Below are 22,862 nucleotides of genomic sequence, written 5' to 3' on the forward strand. Positions count from 1 at the left end.
CTCTGTAGCTGTCGCCATACCGGCATCTGTCAAAGGTGCTCAGCTCCTTCAGCAGATTAACATCACTGACACAGAGAGGGGGATATGGGGGTAAGAAATGGAGAGAAGGGGAAAAAAAGAGAGCAGGGGAATGTGGAAAAGATTAGCCGGGATGGCTAGAGGGGGGAAAGGCTGATATGTGCGCTCTGTCTTGTCATCTGTTTCAGCTGGAGTGGAGTGAGGGAGTCTGAGCTGTCTTGTCTTTTCTCCGTCTCTCAATCCCTCTCTCTCTCCCCCTCTCTCTCTCTCTCTCTCTCTCTCTCTCTCTCTCTCTCTCTCTCTCTCTCTCTCTCTCTCTCTTTTTGCTTGTGTGGTCCGAAGCCCAGAGTATTTTCCTCCCCGGCAGCTGCTCGCCCTCTTAAAGTTCCTCTGAGTGGCTCTAAAGATGAAGCTTGTGATAGCAAACATCAGCAGGAATAGAATGGAGAGACTTGCTTCTGCTCTGCTTTTGTTCTGCCTCAAGAAAAAAAGTTTGCCTTGGTACTTATGGGACTTTCTTGCTTTTAAGCGAACATCTTGAACGCTTCAGAGCAAGGTGAAAAAAAAGCTTGACTTTGAAACCTCACACGCCCAGGTGTGTCAAAGGCTCACTTTGAAAGCCGAATCGATCACTTTACCTTTGTCTCTCGGTCTTGCGCCCAAACTTTTTTTTTTTCCACCCAGTTTTTATTTTTAAACTTCAAAGTGGGACCCAACCTCACCGTCTCCCTCCCTCTTTGCCCAACCCCCGGTGTTGCCCTGTGCTCGTTGGGCTCAGGGAGGCCCAGGAGCTGCGTCTGAAGTGTTGGTTAAAGATGAGATCCAGACCCTCACTCCCCACTGTAAATCGCTCCATGGCTGGTACACCCTGCTGGGGCCAGAAATATGGCCCTCAAGGGCCCTACTTCAGCACCAGATCCCCAAACTCTGCACTATTTGAGTCGTAAATGGAGCTTGTGTGTGTGGTTGCCTGTCTGTCTCTGCGTTTGATTCTTAGTTCATTTTCTCTGAGATGATCCTTTGAAGTGATAATTAGAAATGAATTTTGATCGATGTGATAATTTTCAATTATTTTGCATCTGAAGATAATGATGGCCAATATTGTTTAGCCATATTTATATTTAATTAACGTTATTATATTATCGATTTTTACATACAAACATACAGAATAAAATTTTCCTTTTTTTTTTTTTTATTAAGTTTGATTTATTTGATTTACCTATTCCTAAGCCTAAAAAGAGCATTTGTTTTGAATTAATTGAATTTGTGATGTTAGAAACAGTAATGTTAGAGTAATGTGGAATTAGGATAGATACTGTTATTCCTAAACACCACAAGAACTAACAAAAAGTAAGAGTAAAATGTTGGAATATCAAACAAAAGTTGTGCCGGATAATTATCTATCGATTGATCTGTCTGTATACCTGCCCTGTCTGTCTGTCTATCTATCTATCTATCTATCTATCTATCTATCTATCTATCTATCTGTCTGTATATCTACTCTGTCTGTCCATCTATCGTTCTGTTTTTTTTGTCTGTCTGTCTGTCTGTCTGTCTGTCTGTCTATCTATCGTTCTGTCTCGCTGTCTGTATCTACTGTCTGCCCGTCTGTCTGTCTGTCTGTCTATCGTTCTGTCTCTCTGTCTGTATATCTACTCTGTCTGTCCGTCTATCGTTCTGTTTGTTTGTCTGTCTATCGTTCTGCCTGTCTGTCTGTCTGTCTGTCCCTCCGTCTGTCTGTCTATCTATCTATCTATTGTTCTGTTTCGCTGTCTGTATCTACTGTCTGCCCGTCTGTCTGTCTGTCTGCCTATCTGTCGTTCTGTCTCTCTGTCTGTACATCTAATCTGTCTGTCTATCGTTCTGTCTCTGTCTGTATATCTACTCTGTTTCTGTCTGTCGTCCCTCCGTCTATCTATCTATCTATCTATCTATCTATCTATCTATCTATCTATCTATCATTCTGTCTCACTGCCTGTATCTACTCTGTCTGCCCGTCTGTCTGTCTGCCTATCTGTCGTTCTGTCTCTCTGTCTGTACATCTAATCTGTCTGCCCGTCTGTCTGTCTGTCTATCTATCTATCGTTCTGTCTCGCTGCCTGTATCTACTCTGTCTGCCCGTCTGTCTGTCTGTCTGTCTATCGTTCTGTCTCTGTCTGTATATCTACTCTGTCTGCCCGTTTGTCTGTCTGTCTGTTTGTCTATCTATCTATCGTTCTGTCTCTCTGTCTGTATATCTACTGTCTGCCCGTCTGTCTGTCTATCGTTCTGTCTGTATCTACTCTGTCTGCCTGTCTGTCTCTCTGTCTATCATTCTGTCTCTCTGTCTGTATATCTAATCTGTCTGCCTGTCTGTCTTTCTGTCTGTCTATCATTCTGTCTGCCTATCGTTCTGTCTCTCTGTCTGTATCTACTCTGTCTGCCCATCTGTCTGTCTGTCTATCCATCTATCGTTCTGTCTCGTTGTCTGTATATCTAATCTGTCTGTCTGTCTGTCTGTCTGTCTGTCTGCCTGCCTGCCTGCCTGCCTGCTTGTCTATCTATCGTTCTGTCTGCCTATCTACTCTGTCTGTCCGTCCGTCCGTCTGTCTGTCTATCTATCTCTCTATCATTCTGTCTCTCTGTCTGTATATCTACTCTGTCCGTCCATCTGTCTGTCTGTCTGTCTGTCTATCTATTATGTCTCTCTGTCTGTATATCTACTGTCTGTCCGTCTGTCTGTCTATCAATCTGTCTGACTATCATTCTGTCTCTCTGTCTGTATATCTACTCTGCCTGTCCGTCCGTCCGTCTGTCTGTCTATCTATCTCTCTATCATTCTGTCTCTCTGTCTGTATATCTACTCTGTCCGTCTATCTGTCCGTTCTTTTGTCTGTCTGTCTATGTCTTAGATTTTTAACATGTTAAAAAAATTGTTACATACAGAACTACAGATGTACTTTTCCTCCTTATACTATGATTCGTATGCTCACACACACTTTAATCATTAGCTTAAAAATACAGCCGTGCTGTATCAAGCGTCTTGTATCTACTCTAGTGGTGGTCCTCACATTCACTCTTGTCTAATTTCAGCACTTAAGTCAAGCGAGTGCACGTTATTGACCCCTGAATGACAGTGTCACGGCGGCTGTCCCAGGGGGACGTCTGGTGACAGGAATGTGCTTAAGACTGTCTGAGGACGTCCTCTGTATGACATTGATTGACGAGTCGCTGTTCTGCTTCATTCTGTGCCGACGTGATGACGCTTCAGCAGCAACTCTGATTCCTGTCGGCTTTTGTTTCTGTCTTTTTAACACTCGCTTTGTTCTTTTTCTTTCTCTCATCCAGTTAGCACACCAGTTAGGAAGTATAGCGGTTTTCTTCACATTATTTCTTCCTTTCACTCATCTTCTCCTGAAACACAAAAAACAGGTGTCTTTCTCTGATCAAAACATTAGAGTTGGGTATAAGTGGCAGATTATGCAGTGCCATGAGCAGCAGACTCAATGAAGCAGATGTGGTGTGAGACCTGTTTGTGTGTGTGTGTGCGTGTGTGTGTGTGTGTGTGTGTGTGTGTGTGTGTGTGTAAGCAGAACTGCAGTCGTCTCAACAATAGGAGCTGACACCCAGGTGATTAGCAGGCATTATGGTTTGCTGGAGGGGTTGAGGTGGGAGATTTGAGGGGGGGTTTGGGCTCTCATTAATCTCTGTCTGTCACGGGTGCCCCCACACCAACTACCCTCCACACCCAGCCTGTCCGTCACACTACGCCGTGGCCTCTTTCCATGTTTTTCTTTGGATAGTTAAAGAATTACATGCACACACACAAAGTGCACCACACCTATGAGAGGTCTGCGCCTATCACCCCGTCTCTGGGGACATATGAGTAATCATTGTACATTTTCTGCCTGCGTTTCCTCTGTTGTCTTATCTGCAGCGCACATGACAGCTACTGATGTGTATTTTTCCATCTCTTAAAGAGCATTGTGGAAAGATTGACATTGTGGTTGGTTATTTTGTCATTGTGGTGTTTGCATGCTTGTACTTGGCGATTTGAACAAAGCCCTAATGGGAAGTATTTAACTTTGGCAAGTAATTCATCCTGTACTGTTCGTGGTAAAACTGTGAATGATGCCTCAAATCATGCAGCTTAATAAGGAGAGGTGTGCTGTTCATTTTCTAAGTGATTAGATTTATGGTTTTTATTCTGGTAGACAATAAAATGGGGGGAAAATTCAATTTGTATTGTCCAATATATGTTTTTTACATATATATTTTTTTATATATTTCCTTGTAAAAAAAAAAAAAAAGGCTTATATATTATTATATTATATTATATTATATTAATCTGGGGGAAAAGGTTTCAGGATATTTTAGGGATGTCAAAACAGATAAATGTTTAACATTTTTTATACATATACACATACATACATACACACACACACACACACACACACACACACACTCATAAACATGTAGCTGAATGTAAAAAGGCCTGTATAGATTTCCATGTAAAGCAGGTCCTGTAGAACGGTGGTTTTCTGGAGGGAAGGATCCAGACCGCTCCCTGCTGAGAGGTGAAACTTGACTCCCAATGCTACGTACTGTACGGCCTGCCCGTCTTGTACTCTGAGACCCCATCAGCACGGCATGCTGGGTAGGACGCAGAGCAGCTAACGTAGCTTGTCAGTGCTGGTGAGGGTAAAAGGCAGAGGCCGGAGATGGATGTAGGGAAAGAGGGAGCCTTTTTGTCTTTTTTTTTTTTTTTTTTTTTTTTTTTTTCCCTTCCCAGGGCAGACACAAAATATGTTTTACACAGTGGCTTTTGCATCCACTAAATATGAGTGTGTGTGCATGTCTGTGTGTATATTTGAGAGAGTGTGGAAGAGTGTGTTTTGTCAGCTCTTACAGGCACAGCTGGGACTTGTTAGGGGCCCAGGAAACTGAGGTTTGTGGAGCAGGAGGAATAGCAGGGCGAAGGGGGGCCGCCGGCCGTGACAGGCTCGCTCTGAACCTCTCTGGCACTGACTAGCTCCTCCATACTGCGCAACCCATTCTTAATGGATACGTACATGAGACCTGTGCGGTCAAAGTCACAACCCATTATCTGCCTCGCAGGTGAAGCCTTGTGTCTCCCGTGGTACTTATTTCTCCATTTGTAGATGAGGGTCAAGTATCTCTTCCCACTGTTTGCCCACAGACGTCACATAGCCTGTTAGGAAAGATTCCCCTCCGCACCCCAGCTGTCAGATTGTATGTAAACACGCAAGCAGTAGGACTCATGGGACATTTTAGCCATCAGGCCCTCGTGACTGATGCCGTGCGGCCACATCTGGCTCGTTTGATGGACGGCTTGAGCGTGAGGTGGTGGAATAGCAAAGAGGACAGATTTTGTTGGTAATTTGAGGCCCACCTGACCTCTTCCTGCCCCCTTTCGCACTAAGAACGTCTCGGTGTGAATTGTCCGTCCATCATAATGCATTATGAATCAGATCACATAGTCTTGCATAAGGCCAAATCACATGCACGGCAGTCTGAGAGAGACGATCAGGACCCAGAGGGGATATCATGCACTAAAAAGTGCTGCTCGGGGACTTGATGGTGAAATCCGACAGATTGCCGCAAAACAAGCCAAGGTTTAATGCGATTCATTTCGTAAACGCCCAGCCGGTGTCATTTTTTTTCCTTCAGCATGTTTATAATATTGAATAATTTAAGGGTTTTTGTGTGCATGTGTGCTGCTCTGACATGCTTTAAATCCTTCTCTCTGAGCGGTCGAGCTCGCTGCCGATTGCTCAACGCTAACACAAGTGCAGTGGGACACGTTAAAACCTCGGCTTTCCAGAGTTAAGCCTTTAGACTGAAACCCGGCCCTAATTAAAGGAATAAAATAAACAGCAGAAAGGCAAATAATAACATCGTAAAGTGGTGTTATAAGAGCTGGCGTGGACCACGCTGGTGTTGTCCAGGTCCAACCTGTTAAAAAGGGGGCAGGCGGTGGTGGGCAACCGCGCCAGGCGTTTATTGGCATCTGTAATGTGGTCGACCAGGCTGGTGCCAAGTGCTGTGTCTCCATCCTGTACCACCCCGATCGGCATGGCAGTTTGTCTGCTGCTAACATGGTATGATTGTGTACGTCTGCCTCCCAGAATGCTCTTGGCAGTGGACTAAACTTAAATCTCTTGTAAAGTGCGGGAAATGGTCCCCCAACCTCCCCCGTCTTCCATTCAGCTACTAATGGTGAGTTCTGTTGTCTGAGAAGGAGACGTTATTTTTTTTTTTTTTTTTTTTTGGTGCTGTAAGTTCCCACAAGTTAAAGGGATAGTTTGAAAAATGTCTGAATGAGGCTATTTTTTATTATTATTATTATTAATATGTATTAATTTTTTTGTTGCTAAGTTCCCATAAGTTAAAGAATAGTTTATTCAAAAATGATTAAAAAAAAAAAAAAAAAAAAAAAAGATTTTGAAGCCCAAAAAAACAGTGAACTCTGACCTGACGCATCACGTATTATGAATGTGAAAGCGCAGAAGATAGAGCAAAACAAAACATCGGTAATGAATTAGAAGTCTAAAACGAGAATTTTTAAAGAGAAATGTCAGAGGATTTCAATATAAGAGAAGAGAAGCTTAAGCTTGTTGCCCAGCCCTATTTGTTTGAACAGCGTGAGGTGTCTAAGTTTACGGTACTCCTACATCTCATCAGGGGTTACTCTTTTGCCGTGCATACGGCCGTCTGCCGGAAGCTAGTTATTTTAGTCTTTAAAGTTTTAAATATGGATATTTGATTTTCAGGTGAATTATCCCTTTAAGACACAATAAAGCAAAGGGGAAAAAATCTGAGCTGTAATTACATATTTCGGAGCCGAATTAATGCACAATGAATGAGTGCACGAGGGCGGTTTAGCGATAATATCCAAAATTGCGTATTTCAAGGGAGCGTTTTAAGACACTTCAAAGGTTCAGGAGTGGCGTCAAAGCAGCTCCAGACACAGCAGGCTACTGTACCTTTGGAAAATTGGCCGAAATCAAACATTTTGACAAACAATGATCCTCACAGCGGTGATTTACGGAGCAGATATAGAAACTATTTGGAAGGCCGCCGCAGCACCTCAGCAGACGTCTTAGAAGTCTGTTGCTATCCGATTCGTATCGCTGAGAAAACACACTCCGGTGTTTGCCTTTGACTGGGAGCCATTAGAAGTATCAGAGCACCCATCATTGGGTCAGATAAAGGAAAGGCCTGGAAAGTGGGCTGTTATGATTTAGAGGGCGAGTTTTCCCCCTGTTGTAAAGCAGAATGCAGGCAGCTACAGGTTCTGTTTTAGGGGATCAAGGGGATTCAATTGCTGGGGTGATAAAGGGCTTTTAAGTGTTTTTTGAAGCTGCTCGGCTCAGAGGTGGCTTGGCCCCGTTTATCAGGGCTGCTGAGCGGAGCTGCCATGGGTCGCTCGGTCTGAGCGCGCTCCAAACCATCTGTTCAGCCTCACTCCGTGTCGCCACACGGGTGACATCATGACATGCGGTCTAGAGAGCGGAAAAATTCCTCCTGTCCACCGTCGGAGAGGCCGGACAGCTGTAGCCCCCTTAAAGAGGAGAGTGGGGAAAACAGAGGGTGGGGAAAGAAAACAAGTGAAAGAGGGAGAGAAAAGAAGCCGTCAGCGAGGGCCTGGCAGGTGTGGTGGTTTTGCTCTGTCATCACTGGCCTGACTGTTTGAACCTTCATGGCTGGATCTGAAGGGGATTATGACTGTGGCTCTGGGGTTAAGCTCTCTCGGCATTCTCACCAATGCCTGATTACCCTGATGGTTTTCCTTGTCCTTTTCATAATCAGCTATACTCATCTTTCACTCCAGTATCATCCATCTCTTGTGACTTGGATGCATGACAGATAGAAATTTGGTCAGATTTGCAGTTTAAGAGATCTCCATACAAATTTGACCACCATGTTGTTCTTTAGAACACAAAAAGGTTATTTATAAATCATTTAATGTTTTATATATACTACTGTTTTAAAATTTTTCATTTTCATTTTTGAAAGAAGTCTCTTATTCTCAATAAATCTGTGTTTACTTGACCAAAAATATTTTAGTGTATTACTGTATTTTAAAATATAATTTATTACTGTTATGGCAAAGCTGAATTATAGGTAGATAAAAGCACATGATCCTTCAAAAATCATTACAATATGCTGATTTGATGCTCAAGAAACATTTATTATTATTGTCTTAAGGTGAAAACGTTCCTCTGTCTCTCCATACAGAGGATAAAATGCGTCTTGCGACTAAGTTTATTTAGTGTGCAGCGTGTATATATGTATAAAATACATAAAGGAATTTAGGTGCCCGTTTATGACAGGCAGATTAATGAGAATGAGGAGAAGATGGGAGCAGGGTGGTCTTGGCCTGAGAGAGGCGAATTACACCCACAGATGCGTTAAACTCATCGGGGGCTCATTGAGTGTGAAGGATCTGAAAGACTGCCATCTCTAGTGAAATGACCAACCCAGATGCAGATGCAGTGCTGTGTGGACACAAAGAAGTGTCTGACACCGGCAGAAATATCATTGGCCCCTGCGGAGCCACTTTAATCCATTCTGTCTTCCTGACAACCGTGAAGTTTATCAGGATTTCAGGTAGTTATAGTTTGTTTATGGAGCCGAGTTTGTCTTTTGGGTTGAGGATGGCCTAGTCTTGGTAGCTGTGGGTCTCGAGTTGTTTTATTGCATTCAGTGTGGTGTGGTGTGGTGTTGGTAATTGGGCTGTGGCCAGTGGGGGTTGAGGGTACTTCATTTTGGTCTGTGGTAGCCTCACTCTATACACCCCTCCTGTCTTTGTCGATCCAATAAATGGCCCCATTTATGAAACCACCTTTTCATCCATCCACCATATGACGTAACCAGACCCTTAAACTAGCTTCCCGCCAATAGGCTTTGGTCTGATAGGTCTTTTTTTATCTACAAAAACGGAAAAAACTTGCTCTGTCTGTGCTGTGGTACAACCGAGTTGAATGTGTGTGTGTGTGTTATAAAGATGACCACACACGACTCCATGGTTCCTGGGTTCCCCACAGGCGGAGTTGTCCTGCCAGGCCTGTTTGTGGAGAAACTTCTGGAACACGTCCTTCAGTCGGAGGCCTTGAATCTGTTACAGACCGCCTTCTCCCCGGACTTAGACCTGAGAAACAGACAGTGCAGTTTGTCTGCACCCAGCCATGTTTGAAGTAGGTGAGATTTACAGTGACTGACCTTGAGATGAGCATTTCCTTCCTTGAACACCGACGCAGGCACACGCGCATGGAAACCCGGGAAGCTGAGTGGCGATATCTGTTGGTGATGCTCTGACAGCTCTGTTGGCTATAGTTTATGGCAGACAGGATGAATTTAAAGATAGTGGAAGCCATAAAGAGTAACTTTACACTGTGTGTACTGTATATAGGCTACACTATCGTTCAGAAATTTGGGGTTGGTAAGATTTTTAAAATGTTTTTGAAAGTGGTCCCGAAGAAAATCTGTAAAATCTTATACGTTTGCGGCAATCATTTTGCACCAGACTGCTTCACAAAAGAGGGTCTTTTCAATGCTGGATTTTCACAAAGGTTGATTCTGAAACTTATGACACTACTGACAGTTTGACATTTTTGGTGCGTGAGATTGTCCTGTTTTGTTGTTGCCAGTGTTCTGGAAATCTGTCCTACACCGGTATGCTGGAGCATGAGCTCTTGAAGCTCCACCCTCTTCTTGAAAGGGGGCCGGGAACCCCGGCTCATTTGCATTTAAAGGAACACACACAAAAACAGTGTGTTTTTGCTCACCTCCAAAAAGTGGCAATTTTAACATGCTATAATAAATGATCTGTGGGGTATTAAGCTAAAGAATCATTTAAAATAAATTCATAGTCTACTGCTATTATGACAATGTAATTCATGTAAAAAAAATTTCTTTGATTTTATTTCATATTTTACATTTAACAATGCTTTAAAAAACAGATCAATCATTAAAAATTATATCAGATGCATTTTATACAGTATATTCTGCAGAAATTTACACCAGGCAAACTACTACTACTTTTATCCCAGTAATTTGCCAGTTCAGATCTATAACAAATATACCCTCTACAAACAGATTGGGGTAAAATCAGTCATCTGGTCTTGGCCCGTGGGTTTTAAGACTACTTTTTACTCATCTGCTGGTGGAAAATCTTACAGGGTGCACAGGTCAGGCCCATCATGTCATCCTCCTCATATCTGAGCAGAAATCTCTCACCAAACTCGTAACGAAACAACAGAGAGGCTTCACTGCACTATAATTCATAAGTGTTGTCATGGCCACATTAGTCACAATGAAAAACCATGAACTGTCCAGAAGCTGCATAACATATCTGGGTAATCCACGCTTGCGTTTTAAAACCATCTACGTTGTAGACATGTCACGAGGGGGGACATGGAATATGCCTTTAAGCTGCACTGACTCGCCTGTTGCAGTGAGAGCTCGGCTTTAGGGCTGTATGTCACATTGACAGGCGTAATCCCTCGTTTGGTGTCCAGTGGTAAGCCTCTGTGTTCTTGTGTCTGTGCGTCCCTCGGCTCTCAGTCTCTTCTGCTTTGTCTAAGTGCATCTTTCTCCCTTGATTCCATCTGTTTTAATAATGGTTTCCGCAGGTGCCACTCCTTGACGAGCTTCATTTCCCAGAAAGCAAGTTCTGCCCTCCTCCCTCGTCTTCCTCCCTGGTTTTGTTTAGAGGCCCCAGCTGTGTTGCTCACCGCAACTTTCCCTGCGTTTCCCAGGTAACAGGGATTTTGAGTGGACTCCGGTGAGCCGGGGCGGTCTGCGGAGAGGTGCATTTTTCCGGTCACGCTCTGCGTAGCGTATCTGAAGTGGTCATGGCTTGACCGGCTTTTCCCATCTTCCACCACCTGCTCCGGCTGTCTGTCGAGTCCGCCACCGCATCACTGTGCGTGTCTGTCTGTCTATCTAACTACTCTAGTCTGGTTTTGTTTGTTAGACTGTCTTCCTGGCTCAAGGATTTTGTGTATAAAGTTTGCGAGTGTAAATACAGGATGCTGTGAAATACAGTATGTTTACTTCCCTCTATTCCACTTCCCCCTCCTGTGGATCAAGGATGTACAGTACAGTGTTCCCATATATATATATATATATATATATATATATATATATATATTCCACTACCATTATTTCGATGCAGTACCATGGTAAAACCATGTTGTTGGACATTTACCATGATAATGACATGCTATTTGGATGTTATACCATGGTAAAATATATATATATTTTTAATTTTAATTTATTTTATACCGTTATAAAATTATTTATCACTAGATAATCAGCATTTTTTATTTATTTATTTTTATTTTTTATTTTGTTTCTGTAAACATCAGCATTTTTTTTTTTTTTTTTTTTATAATTTTTTATTTGATCTTATTTTATATTTTATATTTTATTTTATTTCACTTGATATCAGCATTTTTATTTTTTTATTTTATATATATTTTTTATTTTATTTTATATTTATTTTTTTTATTTTTTTATTTTTTTTTTAATGGTACTGGGTGTTCCCATAATGGTTTCAGTCAACTGACAGTCACATTAAAAAATACAATACAATACAATTTTGAAAAATTAGTCCTTTCTAGATATCAATATCTGCATCGGCTATTTTATTTTATTTTAGGTTAGTTTAGTATAATTTAGTTTAGTTTAGTTTTTATTTAAAGTAATATGATTAAATTTCTTTTTATTTGCATTCAATTAATGCCATTTTATTTTATAGTTTTGTGCAAAATGAGTCCTCAATAATTTGGTTTATTATTAATATTAATATTATTTAATATTTAATGGTATTTCTGCTTAAATGTGTTTACTTTGTCAGCATTAGGAGTACACTAACATATAGCTGACCTCAAAGCTAACACACACAGACTCTTAATTTTGATTGCATGGGATCTTTAAGAAAATGTTTATGAAATCTGAAATTTATAGACCATGATGGTAAATTCCATAAACTCGACATCAACCCTGCGCAGAGTTCAGCAAGAGTTACGCTCTCCTCTTAGGGTTTGGAGATTACTTTGCTCTCTCTCTCTTTCCCTCTATCTCTCGCTCTCCAGCTGATGTGATCCAGATGGCTGGGTGCTGTCAGTCCAGGCGTGTGTATGTTCCCCAGAGGAGGCTGGGGAGAGCGGTGTGTGTGTTTGGTTCAGGGATGTGCTGGCCACCCTTTCGGTGTGCTGCTATCAGCACAAATTAAGGTCGACCCGTCAGCCTTTAGAACAGCCGATAAGAGCAGGGGTGCTATGGAGGAGAAGGGGTCAACACATAGCACATGTGACTCATTTCCACATCTTTTTTTTCTCCGTCTTCATTTACAGAAATTCTGCGTGTCTTTTTTGGTATTTAATGAGAACTATGTATTTATTAGTTCGATAAGCCTGACAATATTTGACTTTTGAGATCAATGTCCATTGATAACACAATGATGCAGGTTGAATTATTTGTACGTTTTGAGGTGCAGTCCAAAAATCTTTTTTTGAATGTAAAGTTTTTTTTAATTCATTTTATTTTATTACTTTGTTTTATATTATTTTACTTTGCTTGTTTTTTATATTTATTTTCTGATTATTTTATTTATTATTTTAGATTTTGAGAATTTGCTCATTACGACTCGGGCATTTACCATGGTAAAACTCTTTGGGCATGTAGTTTTCTAATACCAAGTTATTTTTATGCAGTACCATGGTAAAACTATGTTGTTGGGCATTTACCATGGTAAAACCATGTTGTTGGGCATTTACCATGGTAAAAAATAAGTTTTTGGGCATGTAGTGTTCTTATATCATGTTATTTTGATGAAGTACCATGGTAAATCCATGTTGTTGAGCGTTTACCATGGCAATAACAAGTTATTTGGATGCTATACCATGGTAAAACATTTTTTATTTTAAATTTTATTTTTATTTATTTTATACTGTTATAAAATTATTTATCTCTAGATATCAGCATTTTTATTTTATTTTATTATTTTTTTTATAATTTATTTTATTTTATTACTTTGTTTTATATTATTTTACTTTGTTTTTTTTATTTTGTATTTATTTTCTGATTATTTTATTTATTATAGTGAGTTTTTTTATTATTAAAAATAAATTATGAGCATATAATGCTTTATTTTTTTGTAGAATTGATTTCATATATTTTATTTTATATGATCAGACACATGAATGTGTCGTCATATTATTAGCATTTTACCGAAATCAAGCTCAAATGAAATTTCGGGGAATTTCAGACATACGTTTCGTCCATCATTAGAACGGCCGCATCTGAGGCAGTAAGTGCATCGCATTACGTTTTCTTTAACTTACAGGTTATAAAGTTTGTATGTGGGCGCTCAATATTTGGCCAAAACCCACAGACAGACTTAAAGGGTGACCAACAGTAATGATTTATATTAAGGTGAAAAAATGGAGATACGAGGTTTCTGCCAGACAGCGACAAATTAAAACCTGTGCAATCCACTTCCTAATCTTTTTTTTTTTTTCACCAGTGTGAAAGGAGAATTTCTCATTAACATTCTCCAAAAAACCGCATATCAGTGATAAAGATGCTCATTTAAAAGAGCTTATATTATTACACTCCCCCTACTGACACACACAAGTTGTTCCCCAATAATCTTCACTCTGACTGCAGGCTTTTAAATTCACATTTGGTATCTAGGAAGCCCCTGTGCCAGATATGATTCAGCATGTGTTTCCAGGTGTCTCACTTGTTCCAGTTTTGTCTCTCTTGTGGATCCGCTCGCAGTCACTCAAGCGCTGCTATTCTGTATAATACAAGATTAATACAACTATTACTGTGTTCAGGAAGTACAAAACCCATATTTTCAGATTGCTTACACACCGGAATTTATAGCTTTTGGTGAGTCAATATTAGCTTTAAAGGCGCAAGGTTGTAGATTTTTCTTTAATGTTTCATAGTGCCCATCCAGAGAGGATGTTCAGCACAGACGTCCTCTATAACTCTCCGCTTTAACCAGCGCTCCGGTACCAACTCCAAAAGCAGCGGATATATCTCTCTTTTTTAGGCCAGTAAAAGCAGCCGCCGAAGGTCCTCCGTGCCCCGGGGTGGCAATAAATGGTGAACGGACACCATATTTCTCCCCACGTCTCCTCCATGACACACACACACACAGAATGCAGAGCTGACACCATTTTTCTCTCTCTCCCACATCACACACACATATATCCCTGGAAAAAGGGCCTAGAAAAGCCGGGCTGTGGCTCCGGGCCAGGGAATGATGGAGAGTTAGGGTTATTTTTATTTTTTTAATGTGCTGGGGCTCCTCCAACACTCAGTTTGTTTAACGCGGCTGGCCTGTATTTTATTTTTATGTGCTAGATCAGGCAGTATCAGGTAGGACTTAGTACTGATGGATTCAGCTGATAACGTTCTCTGAACTCTTCCCTCCCTGCTAATGGTGTCCTCTAAATTCCTCTCCTTCAAATCAGCAGCCGGCAAATATTGAAATGTTAAAGAAATGACCATTTATATTTCAGTTTAGATATTGCATAGATATGATTCTGTGAAATTTAAAAATTCAGGGTTTTTTTTCTAGTAATGATAATGATATTTTTGCTCTAAAAGCAGCCCTGTGGTTTTGGGTTTAGTCTTCTATCATCTATCCATCCATCCATCATTCATCCATCAATTCATATATCTCTTCATCAGTCCATCCATCAAATCATTTATCTCTTCATCAATCCATCTGTCCATTAATTCATTCATCAGTCCATTCATTCATTCATTCATCCAATCATTCATATAACTCTTCATCAATCCATCTATCCGTTCATTCATTCATCCATCAATTCATATATCTTCATCAACCCATCTGTTCATCCATCCATCCATCCATCCATCCAATCATTCATATAACTCTTCATCAATCCATCTATCCATCAATTGTCATCCATCCATCATTCATCCATCAATTTGTATATCTCTTCATCAATCCACCTGTTCATTCATTCATCCATCCATCCAGTCATTCATATAACTCTTCATCAATCCATCTATCTATCCATCCATCCATCTCTTCATCAATCCATCTGTTCATTCATCCATCCCTCCAATCATTCACATCTCTTCATCAATCCATCCAGTCATTCATATATATCTTCGTCAATCCACCCATCCAGTCATTCATTCATCCGTCCAATTATTCATTCATCCAAACATCTCTTTTGCCATCCATCCACCTACCTACAGTATGCACGCATATCTCTCTGACCATCCATCCATCTGTTAATTTATCCCTCCATTCATATCTCTCTAGCCATCAGTTTATTTATCCCTCCATCATCCATTCATATCTCTCTGTCCATCCATCCATCTCGCTGTCCATCTATTTATATATCTCTACATTCATCCATCTCTCTATCCATCCATCCTTTCATATACGGTTTCTCTCCATCCATCCATCTATCCATTCATATATCCATTCATATATCCCTCCATTCGTCCAACCATCCATCCTTCATCAGGGACCTAGTGATGCTCTATTATATCAATGATATTCTTTTCACAGACTTGCTCTGAGGTAAAAATATAAGGTAAAATATCACAATATTTCAAAATATAAATTTTTTTTCCATCCATTCATCCATCCATCCGTCCTCACAGTATTTTATCCAACCTTTGCTTCACATTTCTCCTGTTTTGTGTTTCCAAGAAGCTTATCTCTCTTCCAGAGTGGTCATGGTTGAGGCAAGCATTCAAAATTTCAAGCGCTGAAAGTAGCCCGACCTCAGATCTGCTTTCGTTTAACATTCCTCCCTCATTTTGCCATCATTTACGTCGGGCTGTCGTCATACAGTAGGAATGGCAGTGATAAGTCATGTTTAGGACCCGCCACCCCGGTCATTCCTGGCGTTCTGTGCGGTGTTCCCCGCTCCGGTGGCTTAACCGGCACACTGCATCCCCGTCACAAACAGACATAAATCTCCCCACCCCCTTGGCTATTCATTATCTCTCCACTGGCGTACACACCCATAGAAACACCAAACCGATAGAGAACAGAGGGAGTTGGCATATTTTTAGGCCTGCTGGAGGACATCTGAGAAGAAATCAAGAAGCTTAAAAGAATGCAGAGTACAGAGAGAGGAAATGGAGTGTTGAGGGCGCTGATGAGATGTGTTGATTGATGGGCCGCTTCCCCTCTCTCCGATTGGCTTTGTCGTGAGAGGAGGTGATTGGCCACTTGACCTCATAGTGATCAATATGGACCCTTATCTCCCTCAGAACAAATGTGTGGGGGCCCATTGTGTCTCTGTGCTTCTGATAAGAGGCTTTGTCTTCTTTTAGTACAGGAACACAAGCTCTGCCTTGCTGTCTACTGCCTTCATCGGAGGCTGCCTTCTAAGGCACTATCTTAACCCAAATGAAAACTGTATATTTGGAGCACTCTAGTCGGCAATTCCATGTGCCACACAAACAAAGCTTTGTAGGAGATTTAAAGGATTAGTTCACTTCAGAATTAAAATTTCCTGATAATATATTCACCCCCATGTCATCCAAGATGTTTGTGTCTTTCTTCAGTCGAAAAAGAAATTAAGGTTTTTAAGGAAAACATTCCAGGATTTTTCTCCGTATAGTGGACTTCAACAGGGTTCAATGGGTTGAAGGTCCAAATTGCAGTTTCAGTGCAGCTTCAAAGGGCTCTACACGATCCCAGACGAGGAATAAGGGTCTTATCTAGTGAAACGTTCTGTCATTTTCTAAAAAAACAAAATTATATACCACAAATGCTCGTCTTGCACTAGCTCTGCGATGCGCCACGCATTACATAATCATGTTGGAAAGGTCAAGCGTGATGTAGGCGGAAATACCGAGCAAGTGTTTACAAAGCGACAGTGCAAAGACTAAGTCAAACGGCCTTTACAAAAAAGAAGGTAAAATGAGAAAATGAGATGGAGTTTTTCGCCCTGCCGCGGTAATTCCGCCTATGTCACGCGTGACTTTCTAACGTGATTACATAATGCAAATCCTTGTTAAAAGATTGCATCTGGAAATTTTGAGAGACCGAAGAATTCAGATGCGCTCTTCTGCTTTAGTCCACCACCTATTTCTCCATCTTTTCCTGGGGTTGGGAAAAGTGGGAGAAAAATTAATGTTATCATGACCTGAATATTGCGTGCGTTAGTGTGTTTACATGGACGTGTGAGCATTCTCATCCATCATTTCAGACTCTTATCCTCCATATCCCAATGCACATCCTTCCAACTTCCTGTTATTTGCCTCTCCTCATGCCGCCCTCCCTGGGTTTCTCTTTTCACCTCATCTTTCCCTTTGATTTTTATTTTTAGCCAGTACCGTCTTCATGCATTTTGGCAGGGCAGATAGAGAAGGGCTCATCGGGACCAGGCAGGGAGGTTATGGAGCTGAAGGGGAAGTTCCTTTTTGCCCAAAGTAAACTGACTCACCTCAGGGGCAGCTGCTGCCTGTGGTCTGAACCTGACCATAATGAGCACAGCTAGTCAGGAGGTCAGTGTATTAAAAGGCCTCTCTGACAGGACATGTTAGTGCTCAGAAGCCTCCTGGAACATCACCAGCTTTCATTTTATTAGTTTGCGCCAGGACACGGTGGTTTTTACAGACCTGGGTGGCCTGTATGTGTGTGTGTGTTTGTGGGATACATCACATCTCCATTGCTTTTGATGGTCAAAATGACAGAATTAAGAGTTGTATGGCAGCCCATGGGCATCACACCGAGTGTGTGTGTGTGTGTGCTTCTGTCAGGTACATAGGCTTCTTTCTAGAGCTGTGATGTCACTCTGGATAGAATCAGGTCAGCCTGTTCCTCCAAGGAACCGAAGAGAACACAACGAAACAGACAGAAAGAAAAAAGAAAGGGTTTGCCAGCGATTGAAAAACTGATAAGAGAAAAAGCTAATTCGCAGTAAGCCTGTGATGAATATAGAATGTTGCACCCTTTCAGTTAGAAGAATAGACAGGAGCTACAAAACTAGTGTGCTATATTTTAAGATTCCTGGTGCAATTATGCGTGCATCATGCATCTTTTTGACAGAGAAGGGAACTTAGTGGAGAAATAAACGCAATGTAGTAGACAAAGTGAAAATGGACTCACTATGCAAGATCGCTTCCACATTTAGCCTCAATGGCCGCAATTTCTTCGATCTATAGAATACTTATATTTAAAATCTATTAATTAATGAAAATAATCAGAAAAGAAGTTAAGTATTATTTGAAGAATTACTCTTTTACTCAGCTTGCATATACTAGATATATTTTTGTTTACGCTATTACATGCTTAGGCTGTGTTCAAAATCGTTTCCTATACCCTCATCCACTAATATAGTCCACAGAACGAGTGAGTGAATTCGGACACTGAGTGCGCCGGAAGGGCTGCCGCTTCTGGATCGCTTTTGCTTGCTGTTTAATAATCATTTGAAACTTAGCAAACTGGCAGCTGCAGTAGTAATGTAAAGATTTATCTTGAACTCTGTCATGGAAACTACCATGTAGAAATCTTAATTAAACAATTTAATAAATAATTAAAAAGGAATTTATACCTGTATGATATTACGCTGTACCCACATTGGACCAGCGGTTTGGAAAATTGATGGATGGATGATTCAGCAACTGCCATCTCCTGGCAAGACACAGTAATACATTTGGCGTGCCCCTTATAGTGCATTATGGGTATTCTCTAGCCGTTGAGTCTACATTGGTTGCACACTCGTTATTGCAGTGCATTATGGGATTGAATGAGTGCACTCGATAATGTCCACTGTGATTTCGGACACCACTGTAAATGGCTGTCCCCTCAAATAAGGGTATGGGGGCGATTTCGAACACAGCCCACTTGTCCAGTTTATGTTAGAAGCTCTATTTTTATGTTGTACAGAGTTTCTACCTACATAATGTTCCAAATAAATCCCTCATGCAGTTCTTTTTCAGTTAGCATGCTACCGTAGAAGGTAACCATCTAGAAAGACAGTAGGCAGTGAGGCAGCTCACTAGGTTTTGGAACGATTCCAATGAGTTTCTGTATATAAGAGGTCATACAGAAAATGAGAGGGAGGCAAAGAAAGAGAGGCAAAGGGGAGATGTATTTGACACACACTTCACCACTGACACTCTAGCACACGTGGCTGACGCTAACCCGAAGACATTCTCCAGTCTGTTGCCTCTATTCTTCAGTACACTGGAGACTTTGACCATCTCAGCTGCCGGTACAAGAAGTTCACCCTCCCTCTCATGCTGTTACCGCAGGTTTGACCTAACAGGGCTCACTCCCTGAAACAGCTGCTCTTGACTGATGGCGATTCGTAGAATTAATTATTTTTGGTGCATGCTATCACTATTACATCATTCATACAATACTCTTCAAAAGTTTGGGGTCAGTAGAATTTTTGGGGGAGTAAAATGGAGTAATGGCTGCTGAAAATTCAGTAAAGCGCAGTAATACTGATGTAATGTGGTCACTGGTTGTACGTACAAGCTTCGAACATGGCTCAACCATTCATAATTAAGGACCACAACTATCCATTTTATAAGGTGTATTTGTCAACAAGATGTATTTTATACCACAATCTGTAGAAGGTGTTGTCGAAAGCTGGCTGAATACTAATTGTGTTTTCTACTCCAAACAGACAGGAGGCGCTGTTGGCAGCCATCAGCGAGAAGGACGCCAACATCGCTCTTCTAGAGCTGTCGTCCTCGAAGAAGAAGAAGACTCAAGATGAAGTGGCTTTGCTAAAGAGGGAGAAAGACCGATTGGTACATCAGCTGAAACAGCAGGTGAGAACAACCAACAGGCTAGACGTTTACATCCCAGACCATGGCACGAGGCAAAACCATAGACTAAAATGAACTCAGACCTCAGTCCTCCTAGTTTCCTAGTGGAGTTCGTCAACCTCACCCACAGGAATTATATTGGTGTAGCTTAACCAGACATTCGTCAGCCTAAAAAAATAGTCCCACATCAAAGGGGCAATTTAGACTTTATAGCTCAAGTAACAAACATTTTTGTTTCACTGACGAATTGTGTTTTAACCCAAATAGGAGCTTTTCTTTTGTGTTTGAACTCTCTGAATCTCTTTTTTCCATTGTGTTTTACTATAAAAACTCTTTGTATTTGTTTTTACAAACTTAAAGGGGACCTATTATGCCCCTTTTACAAGATGTAATATAAGTCTCTGTTGTCCTCAGAATGTGTCTGTGAAGTTTCAGCTCAAAACACCCCACAGATCATTTATTATAGCTTGTAAAATTTGCCCCTATGTGGGTATTAGCGAAAACGTGCCGTATTTGTGTGTGTCCCTTTAAATGCAAATGAGCTGCTGAAAAGAGGGCGGAGTTTTAACAGCTCGCGCTTCGTTTGCTCAACAACAAAGCTGGAGAATCTCATGCAGCCAAAATGACGATTGTCAGTAACGGAAAAAAGAAAATATTTTTCTTTGAGTGCCATAACTTTGCAGATGTTGTTTATGCTCAAACTAACTAAAGTTTAAAAAATGAAATCATAATCAAGGACCCCTTTAAGAGACAGGTCAAAATTGTTGTGCGTCATAATTGAAAGCATGCCACAGATGCTGTCCATAGAAGTTAAGTTGACAATATCCCGGAATATTCTCTTAAAGAGGGGCGTGATTGCACAGAAATATAAGATCACACAGGATATGCTGACGATGTGTTCATAGTATTGCTAACTAGCTGACCTTGATGTCGTAGTTCTGCTTAGCAGTTCAAGGACAGGCTAAAGAACAAGTTCTGGTGGAATTAAACCAAGACACGTTGGGAACGAGATCCCAGAGTATGGAGATGCAAACAGGCTACAGATGTCTGGCCGCAGACCCGTCAAGAAGGGCAATTTTAGGATTATTTGACTCCTCCTCCAGGTTCCCACAAACCACCTGCAAATGCATGCACACTATAGCTCAAACACACACAGACTAGTGGCCATGCATTCAGATGAGTCTCATACGACGTGCGCGCACATTTCGCATCCTCGTTTACAATACAAACCGGCCACATGCATGTATACAAAACCCGGAGGCCACAGAAAAACAAACAGAGCGGGAGGACCAACACACACATCCGCACTTTAGCTCCATTCATGTTCACGGGCACACGCTGGAAAACACCCCTCCCTCGCCATTTCTCTGAATGACAGGCTATCAGCGCATTGCATAGCAGCAGCATTCCACAGGAAATGGGTGTCAGTAGTGCAGATAGCTGTGGGGCTCGGCTCTCACCCGCAGCCCTGAGATCAGGAGGGCAGCCCGCGTCCCCCTCCCGCTCACTGTCAATCACAGCGGGGGGGAATTTGGTTAAGAGCCGGTCAGAGGCCGGTTGCTCTCCTGACATACTAATGGTTCAGGTCAGTGATAAAGGTTACACGCGGTGGTCCTAAATCAGGTCTTTTTGGGCAGTTTTACTTCAGGGTCAGACTTAGGAGTGAACATAGGAAGGGTTAAGGAGCCTCAGTTCGCCTGTGGACATGTTTTTTTCCCCTCTTGATTCACAGCAGAAAGAAACATTACAAGCAGCCGTTTGGCATTAATTGTCATTTATAATCATTAAGATTGAGATTTCTGCTCTGCGGAAAATGGATAACAAGCTCGAAGGTGTTTGACGTGGCCCAGGGTAAGGGTGAGTGCTGTCTACTGTTGCGGCCTCTGGATTAGGGTTGGGGATCAGGGTCGTAGGGTTTGAGTGACAGGGAATGAGTGTGACATAGTGGTACATAAATGGAGTATTTTTCTTTTGTTTTTTTAAGAGACAGATGTGAGTAAAGATGCAGGGCTGATAATGGTTCAAAGGAGGTAAAATTCCTGGTCATACTTGTCAAGTCTTGTCAAAAATAAAACGAATAGTGTCAAAAGTATGGCCTTGCACCATGTCATAACCAACTGCAGTATGATAGTGTCAAATGGTGCAGCAAATACATTGAACACAATAAAATGCTTCCATACTACTTTTTGTCCTAACCAGCCTTGGTTAGGGAAAAAAAAAACTACTTTTTTTTAAGTTTAATATTGGGTCTGCCAAAGTTTGGGGTCAGTATGAATTTTTAAGAAATACTTTTATTCAGCAAGTATGCCGTTACATTGATGTGACATTGAAAAGTGACATTAAAGATCTTTATAATGTCACAAAAAGCTTTCTGTTTCAGATAAATTGATAAATAATTTTAGATAAATTATTTAAAAAAAAAAAAAATTCTCTCATAGATGTTATACTATTTTTTTTCTTTATCATTGTCATTGTTGAAAACATATAAAAAACCTTTTTAAAATTGTCTCCGCGCGTTGGTTTATACACTTCAGAATGGTAATAGTTTGTATTGGTCATTCTCTGGTCTCGACCATCAACAGTGAGTCACACGTTTTTATTTTTTTGACACATTACACTGGGTAATCCCACCAAACTGGTCCAAAATTATATTATACATTAAATATGTTTCATTTTATCTATTAAATATCATGTATTTTCTGTTCGACTGTTGTCACTTCATTTAGCATTTTTCATGAGGACATACAACTGACTTTGAAAATGACCCATCAAGCCACACTTGGTTAGGATAAATTATAATACTGAAAGTTTGTATGCATTTTATTGAAAGTACCGTACTTCATCCAATCACATGGCTTCTCAATTGTTTCATTTCACTAGAGCAGGTTTGGATGTACTCAGTGTGTGATAAATGAATCCCGTCATCTTGTTTAAATTATATTTTCTAGACGACGAGCAGATGGGACCATTTGATGTCTAACAAAATGCTGCATAATCAACAGCCGTTACTGTGATCCAGAGATTTAAAGTGAAGG

The 22,862-nt window shown here is 41.0% G+C and overlaps 1 protein-coding gene across 6 annotated transcripts in view; it reads left to right on the forward strand.

Annotated features, from left to right (window-relative positions):
• erc1b (ELKS/RAB6-interacting/CAST family member 1b) overlaps window positions 1-22,862 on the forward strand; it is a 220,437-nt gene that overhangs the window by 140,593 nt on the left and 56,982 nt on the right. For all 6 annotated transcript variants that reach the window (XM_051890004.1, XM_051890009.1, XM_051890005.1 and 3 more), the window contains one exon: window positions 19,683-19,830. In XM_051890004.1, coding sequence (XP_051745964.1) covers window positions 19,683-19,830 — 148 coding nt within the window. The remainder of the gene's footprint in view (window positions 1-19,682; window positions 19,831-22,862) is intronic.

Source organism: Ctenopharyngodon idella, chromosome 4, assembly GCF_019924925.1.
Source record: "Ctenopharyngodon idella isolate HZGC_01 chromosome 4, HZGC01, whole genome shotgun sequence".
In the NCBI taxonomy this organism is placed as follows: domain Eukaryota; kingdom Metazoa; phylum Chordata; class Actinopteri; order Cypriniformes; family Xenocyprididae; genus Ctenopharyngodon; species Ctenopharyngodon idella.